Here is an 8,534-nt window from a genome sequence, read left to right as displayed (position 1 = left end):
GAGCAGCATTGATTGAAGCCTAGTTCTAAATTTTTGTTTTGGGGGTACTTTTAATATGGCCCTGGAATTATGTTATTTCTACTGGTTTTGTTGCACCCTTGCATTCTTATGCTACTTTATGGTCCAATATTTTATAATTATTTCAGTAGCCTCTTCTTTCTGGACTCTAAATTCTGCAGAGCTTCTCTTTTATCTATATATATATACATATATATACATAATGGCTTTACTAATCTTGAAGTTAACTTGTTTCATCTCATCCTGTCCCACAATATTCAGGATGGAGTAGGTGCTAAAATAGCTGAGAAGATTGATGAGTTCTTATCAACTGGGAAACTACGCAAATTGGAAAAGGTGGGGGTTTTTTCTGTTGTGCTGTACTTCTCAGTGGTTGCTTTTCTTTATAACTTGCAAAGTAGCCTGCTTCTTTATGCAATTTTTCTTGTCTCTGGAGAGGCTGATGTCAAGCGTAAGAGTGGTGGATGTGGAGTCGATGGCAAGTAGAAAGCTGAGAATGAGAAGCCAAACCAATGCCATAGAACTCTATATAAAAGTATTATAGGCTATATTATCAGTATGTGAATGTTTCCTGTGATAAGTGGAATTCTGACTGAAAGCTATGGAATTTTGTGGTTAAACTGTCCTGTTCAGGGGTAGTTAGGTAGTTTTCTGGCTTGGGACATAGTGTCATTGGTTCTGTTTTGCACTGATTTATAGTGATTCTCCAAAGCAGAGTCTGACTAAGCTGTTTTAACTTCTCAAGATTTATTGATTATTGCAAATGGAGCAAAGGAAAGTTTGGTTTGTGTTGTTTTTCAGATTCGACAAGATGATAAAAGTGCATCTATCAATCTCCTGACACGAGTTACTGGCATTGGGTAAAGTTTTGGTTGGCTGGTTGGTTTGGGGTTTTTCCCCTTTTTGTGTTTCTTTGATGGAGTGATGAATAGAATTGGTGTGATTACAAATAATGAAGTAAATGAGTTTTAGCTGATGCTGTAGTGCCCACACTGAGACACCATAGTTGTGATGCTGTGTTCCTGTTCCCTTAAGCTGGTTCAGTGATTAAAATAGTCCTTATAATGCATCCAATATTGTTGTCTAAAGCAGTATTGCCTATTTGGTTAGATCTTTGATCATTTTTAACAATTATATACCACTACACAGTTATATCAGTGCTAGAAAATGTGCAGGCTAAGTCTTGGATAGCCATCTCTGGTAATTGAACATACAAACTGAACTGTGTATGCTGGGTAAGCATTGGAAGCTAGTTCGGTCTTGATCTTGAAGAACCTAGGCAGTTATAGTGAATTCTAATGTCCTTTTCAGTGTTGTAAGATACTTGCTGTTCTTGATGACAGATTGCCTCTTCTCGTTGCAGTCCTGCTGCTGCTAGGAAGTTTGTTGAGGAAGGAATTAAGACTTTGGAAGGTAAGTGTAAGTTTATGTCCTCAGTTCATGATCCAGTACTGTGTTTTTTATGTCAAGCTGCCTGTTCTGATGAGGAAAACGTATAGGATGCTAAAGTTAGTGCACAGGCTATAGGCATTACATACATATCCAATGGAAAGTGCTTCCAGATTACATGGAAAATAACAAGGATTTTGGCTTTGAGGTGAATGGTCTGTTGAAGTCTTTTATCGGGAAGTGTTCTATGTGTTTGTACTCATCAGCTGTTGAGTAGTCAGTTTAAATCTCTTCCTTTGAGGTTGCTGTTTTCTTGTTATATATCGCTCTGATGGAAACTTACTGTAAGGTAATTAGTCCTCAAGTAACTTCTTTTTTTGTTTTTCTTAATTCTAGATCTAAGAAAAATTGAGCACAAGTTGACCCATCACCAGCGAATTGGGTTGAAGTAAGCTTTCTTAGGTGCACATGCTTGGCTTTTCTAATGACTCCTTCAGACACCAGGATGTAGTGTTAAGGTTACACAGACCAATTAAGATTCTGCTCTGTGTGTGCTTTACATGGTTTTCAGCAGCTGTTCAAAGCTTTTGCTTCATTGGGGTTGAAATTCAGTAGGCTTAGTCTCCATCCAGAGATGAAATTAAATTCAGATTACTTTTTTAGCTTGTGGAGAATTACTTTTGCAAGATACCAGTGATGTGTCTTGGCAATGTGCCCAGACTATTTTTGTTATGTGCTGTGAGCAAGGTAAGACTTTTGCATGTCTGAAGCTGAGAATGCCATACAGTGTCTGTCCCTCAGTACTTAGCAGCTTGAATGCTGCTTGAAGAATGGCTGTTCCAGTGTGCTACAAGTTCTGGAAGAACTATAGCTGTGTTTGCAAGAAGCTGAAAGTTAACCAAATTAAGCCCTGTATTTGAATTGATCCTGTGTGAGGCCAGTTTCCCACAGTGGCAGGCATATGGAATATGTGGCCTGCCTGTCACCTTCCCACTGCTCATCTGAGCCCCATACCCAGTGTGCATCCCTGTCTTTATATGTGAGAGCATTCAAGGGAAAGCCTTTCACTGTTAAGTAAGTATAAGAAAACTCATCTGACCTATCCATGTTGCTAGTGCACACATTGCCCTTGGGTCTGCTTCCAACATTCTGCTCAGATGATGTTTCAGAACCTCTGGTAAGTGCTGAGTTGAAGGAATGGTGGTGTTCTATGGTGGTCCTTTTGTCCCTAGTTGCACTGCAGCTCTTGGAGCAGGGTGTGGTGTCCCATATCCAGAAGCTCTGTCTGCAGAGCTTGAGATTGGAGTGGTTGTGTAATGAATGTCGAGGAACTTGTGGCTCTGAGGCTGCAGTATCCTCCTGCCAGTGCCTGCTGTCGGTGATTGTGGTGCTGGAGGGGTGACAAATATGCTGGTCAGGTGCATCGCTGTTTCACCTAGCTTGTTTTTCTCTGCAGTCAAGCAGCATGCTGGCAGTCTGTTTTCTGCAGCTGCATGCAAAGATATTGTTCTGAGCTTCTATTTAGCTCTTCCCAACATAGATCACCTCTGACCATCGGTGAGTGACCTGTTCCTTCTGCTGGCTGGTGAACCTTTCTGATTTTCAGAAGGCTACGTAAATACAAACCAATTGGCTATATGGTAATATTACTCCCATGTCATAGCAATTCATCATATGCAGTAGAAATAATAGCCAATTAAACCATCTTCTAAGTATTGACAAATGTGTGAGTTTATACTATTGCTTGGCAAGATGTTTGGTGAGAAGGGGGAGGAGTTTTTTATGATGTGACAGTAATACAAGGTGTATTCTTTCCTCTAATACACATTTAATTGACTGAAATGTTCAGATGCTACCCCTGATTCTTTCAGACACTTTTTTTTTTTTATATATATGCAGATATTTTGAAGATTTTGAGAAAAGAATCCCAAGGGAAGAAATGCTGCAAATGCAGGTAAGAATGTCTTTATCAAGAATTTGAGGCACTGGTGGTCAGTGCATGACTGATATCTTTCCTTTACACAGGAAATCGTGCTGAATGAGGTAAAGAAGCTGGACCCAAACTATATTGCTACAGTCTGTGGCAGTTTTAGACGAGGTTGGTACACTGATCTTGTTGGTTTTTACAGGCTAATAAGTAAGATTTATTATTTTGTATGTTATCCTTCTGTCCTGGTTTGAGCTGTGCTAAGGAGAGTGCTGTGGGAGTTGCTGGGGGTGGGGAGAGGCAATAGGGTACATAATTGTATGTATTTTCTTTCAGCATTATTATTTAATTAAAGGTGTCTAGTTTAGTTTTCAATCCAGAATGTCTCATTTTCTCTCTCCTTCTGTACCTGGGTGGAAGTGGGAGGGGATCGAGAGCTTTGGTGTCTCTGGTTTAATTGCTGATCCTGAGTCAAACCGTGACACCTTCTAGACAAACTCTGTGCTTGAACCTGGCTTCTTCCTATTTGTGTTGTCTTGACTAGTTAGCTCAGTGATGAAACACAAATTCTCGCTTCTCCACCCTGCCCCCATGAAGAGTAGTATATTGTAACATGGTAATAGTTTGCTTTACTTTTACATTAACAACATTTGTGCTACACTGCTAGAGTACAGCAAGAAATTCTTGGGTATTTTCTGAGATATGTCAGGTTATAAGCTTTTTGAAGAACAACATTCTCTTACTTAGTTTTTTTTTTCACAAATATCTTGAATAGTGACTATTTTCTACCAATAATAATACGTTTCTAGGAAGAGGTGAGATGGATGCAGAGGTATTTTAATTTGCTTACTTGCCTAGGCGCAGAGTCAAGTGGCGATATGGACATTCTCATAACCCATCCAAGTTTCACATCTGAATCATCCAAACAGGTGAGTTTCTTTGCTACAGTGGATCAGTACTGTGCATTATTTCCATGAGGGTATATTTGGAAGATGTGTAGCCTCACACTTGTATTGCAGCTTCTTGCATCATTTTATTTTATTGTAATAGTAAACTCCTCTCTTGGATCACCATATTTATTTTGAGGAGTGATAATCACATCTCAGGTCATGTATCATGTTGTGTTCCTACTGCAGAACTACTCAGTATGTCTTCTTGTGTCCCTCCTCTTCTCCTCACACACACTTCCCCCACCCCCTCAAATTCACGTGCTTTTACAATGTGGAGCTGTTAACAGCTAGCTAGATAAAGCTAGAGATTAAGGGTAGAGTAGATATTTCTTATGTAGCTGTAATCTTCTGGATGAGAAGCAAATGTCCAGCTGCCCTTATCTTTTTGGACAAAGTCTGGAGAAAAGTTTGCATTTCTTGTGTTGCTTCTATAGATGATTATAGATTGATTAAAAGTTCAAAGCTCAAACCAAGACATGAGTTTTGTCTCTTCCAACAAAACAATCTGATGTGGAGATTTCAGTGGAATGGTTTTTTTTGTTGCACAGCTATAATTTTATCAGCTTTTTTCCTCTGTGGGTCAGATTTCATGTACAGTAATATACATCATTATAGTGATGTCCTGAACTTATGTGGGCTATTGTTTGGTACGTGGGTAAGATATTCTTGTTATTTTTGAAATCTCTTCTGTGTTGTCACTGTTCCTAGCCCAAACTTCTGCGTCAAGTTGTAGAACAACTGGAAAAAGTCCACTTTGTCACAGATATGCTGTCTAAAGGTGACACCAAATTCATGGTAAGGCTTTTTTGGTGATGAGGGATGCATTACCTTTCCTAACAGAAGCTAGGATATATACAAGATATGTTGTTTGGAATGCTGGAGTTGATAATAATTAGGGCAGAGGAACAGGACATGAGAAGTCCTGTGATCCTTCCTGCTGTAATAAAAACTCCAGAAGCAGTTACATGCTACTTTGAACTATGGTCCTCTTAATAGTGTAAAATAGTGATTCTCAGTACTATGACATCAACCTGTTCTACTAAAATACTTAATCTGTTCAGTAGGAATTTAACATAGCTTTCCAAGGTGACTGAGGATTGTTTAGAGAGTGTTCAGGGGTGGGTATGTGAAGACTGATCTCAAAACTGTTTAATTTTTAAGTTCTTGCTTTTCTTGCTTCCTCACAGGGTGTCTGTCAGCTGCCAAATAAAGAAGATGGGACAGCCTATCCACACAGAAGAATTGATATCAGGTACATACACAAAAAGCCCCAATCCCAAAACCCCTACCTAGCTATCTGCTACATAGTAGGCATTTGCATCAAGTTCTGCATTCAGATTTCTGCTTCCATGTTCAGAATATGGCATTAGCTGTTTCTGATTCCTCTGCTGTATGGAAGCCACTGTACAATTGCCAGTATCTAAAACATGTTACTAGCGAGAATGCTGAATTTTATGTCATGATTTTATGTCCAGTTTCAGAATTGACTGCTTTGACATTAATTCTTGGCAGGAGTGCAAGCACCATAACTATGTAGTGGCTGAACCCAGTAACCTCTGGGTCAGGGTAGATATGCTGAACCTTTCTTTGATACACATTCTTGCATCTGGATTGTGGGGAAATCAAATGCTGAGAGTTGCAGTGTGCATGTAAACAGGAAATAAACCTAGAACAGTGTCTAGATGGCTGAATTCCAAATGGTTTGTAACTGTTTTGTTATATACTTGTTCTGAATATGTACTTTTCTTCCACTTTTATTCTAGGCTTATCCCCAAAGATCAGTATTACTGTGGTGTACTGTATTTCACAGGAAGTGATATATTCAATAAGAACATGAGAGCTCATGCTCTGGAAAAGGGCTTCACGATCAATGAGTACACAATCCGTCCCCTGGGTGTCACTGGTCAGTGGGCCTTTACACACAGTATTTTTTCTAGTTCTGTGCTTTGTGTGGTGATCTGCTTAAATTGGTTCTTCAGCGTACTGGAAATACTTCTGATAAATACTGTAGCTTATGAAATTTTTCAGTGTCCTTTCTGGTACTGGACACCGTTATACCAGGAAGAGATGGCCTACTTATATATAGGCAGCACTGTGGCACAAAGGTACCTCTTTGGGCCACCTAATCTACTTAATTACATATCTACTATTTTTGCATTTGCATATGTGTGGTTTCTCACTATTTTAACAAGATACGTCCTTCAGTTCTGTTTTGGAGGGGGACTGGCTATGCATAAATCCATGCATTAATGTCTTTAGGTCCATGTGGTTATGCAGTTAAAGTTACTTTATTTCCTTTGACACTAATGAGAGTCAGTACCTAAGCACTGTACGAAAAGCTTGCAGGGGTTCTTCTGGTTTTTTTGTCTCTCTTATTTACAGCAGTTTTGTCTTAATCTTGCAATGTATTTGGCATTTCAGGATTGTACAGACCTTCCACCTTTCAAATAACATCTGTAATTTTCTTGTAGGAGTTGCTGGGGAGGCCCTGCCAGTAGAATGTGAAGAAGACATCTTTGATTATATTGAGTGGAAATATCGAGAGCCAAAGGATCGGAGTGAATAACTGCTTCTCTAGGTTTGTAATCCAGAGAAAGGCTTCCATAGCTTCTTATGAATGTACAAAACGCATATGCTTTCTTTGGATGTTATTGCAAGCAGTGTACATTACTGATGTTTAAAGGAAGTCCATGGCAGTAGCACAGAATGTGTAGTGATGATTAAATCTCTCTCCCCTTAAAGCTGATTAAAACACTGTATTTAACTGAATGGGCTGCAATATTAGAAAAACCTGTGGGGAAAGTGGTGTCGCAGATTTCTTAGAGAATGCATGTTGTCTTTTGCTTTACGATATAGTAAAAAAACTATTGGATGATGAATCACAGGTTTCTACTTAAGCAGGAGCAAAAATTTCTGATGTAAAAGGTAAACTCTGTCTTCTTGCCACTAATTCTAATCCTCTTTCTGCCTTTAAGGGGCAGAGAAGAGTATGCATCTGTATTGTCAGACTACTGAACCTGACAGGAGTCACAAAACAAAGACAGAGATCACTGTTTCTTACTGTGATTTGACTTAAGCCTACAGAACAACTACATTTTTACTTGTTCTTACAGAATTAGTGTTGATCAGTCTTAGTAATGGTGATTATAGATTGATACTCTTGCATATCCCTTTATTTTCTTCCATTTTCCTATTATAAGTTTAATTATATTGTGGGAATGCTTGCAAGCCTTAATGTATGCAGTGGTATGTAAGGTGACTAGAAGTTAACTTGGTGATGCCTCATAGTCAAAATATACATAGCTGATGTACTCTGTGTTTTCTTCACAAATCAGTGGAAATAAAGTGAGAATTCCATAATGAATGTGTTATCCTGTTTGACTTTTCTTACCTGTAATTTTAAGAGCATCAAGAAACAGTAACATAAGCTTACTGTTTCAAGTGTTTCCTAGGCAGCACACAGCATTCTCCATCATCCTCAACCAGTAGCCCAGAAGATGTGTCTTGGGACTTGAGGCAGAATTTGCTGGCCCTGCAGTCTCTCTCAACAACAGTGAATTATTCTAGGTGGAAGAAAAATATTGTATTCAGAATGTTTATTTTTCTTGGACTATATAAATATACAATGTCTCCTTTCTTTTGTTTGTTTCTCTCTTTTCATCTAACCCCATTTAACTGGCCCTTATTCTGGGCTGCTTTGGTCTACTTTTTCTTTACCTCCTCCTGCAGAACTGGACTGCAAGATATTTGGTAATCATGTGAGGCAACAGCTGCAAACCTCATGCTGTTTCTAGGGAATCTGTCTAAAGGAGCATGTACTGTACTATTATGTGTATGCAGAGTAGTGTTTGGACTTTGCCATTGATAGTGGTTGTGCCTTATGGTGTTTTTATCGCAATTCAAAGGTCTTGCATCAAGCCTGGGCGTGCCTCTCTCCTTCCTTAGCCTCAGGCCCAGGGTGGTTCTTACCAGGGGCTTCGAGCAGTTCAGCGAAGGGCTGCAGTGAGCATGGGAGCTCTTGGTGAGGTAGCTGAAGGGCTTGGGAGCTGCAGCACCTGTTGGAGGCTGTGGCAGGGAGGGGGCAAGTGCAGCCGGAGACAGTTCGTACGAAGCCTGGCGCTCGGTCTCCAGCCTTCAACTTTCTGCTCTGGGGGCCGGTCCGCGGTGGGATCCGGTCGTTCCTTACACCAACGGGATGGCTGGCGCCGAAGAGCGTTCCTGCTGGCGGGAACTGCGCCCGGCTGCTTCCC

The 8,534-nt window shown here is 40.0% G+C and overlaps 1 protein-coding gene across 1 annotated transcript; it reads left to right on the top strand.

The window, feature by feature from the left end:
- Window positions 1-241: 241 nt before the first annotated feature.
- POLB (polymerase (DNA directed), beta) lies at window positions 242-6,992 on the top strand (the record flags this gene model as incomplete). The annotated part of the gene is made up of 11 exons (XM_009993276.1): window positions 242-354; window positions 820-878; window positions 1,382-1,431; window positions 1,804-1,855; window positions 3,307-3,361; window positions 3,433-3,505; window positions 4,193-4,263; window positions 4,993-5,079; window positions 5,472-5,536; window positions 6,048-6,187; window positions 6,756-6,992. Coding segments are annotated over 11 exons (860 nt in total), but the record flags the coding sequence as incomplete, so codon positions are not given.
- Window positions 6,993-8,534: the final 1,542 nt, after the last annotated feature.

The sequence above is a fragment of the Chaetura pelagica genome, unplaced genomic scaffold (assembly GCF_000747805.2).
Source record: "Chaetura pelagica isolate M959 unplaced genomic scaffold, ChaPel_1.0 scaffold302, whole genome shotgun sequence".
Lineage (NCBI taxonomy): Eukaryota > Metazoa > Chordata > Aves > Apodiformes > Apodidae > Chaetura > Chaetura pelagica.
This window is presented reverse-complemented; position numbering and strand designations above follow the sequence as displayed.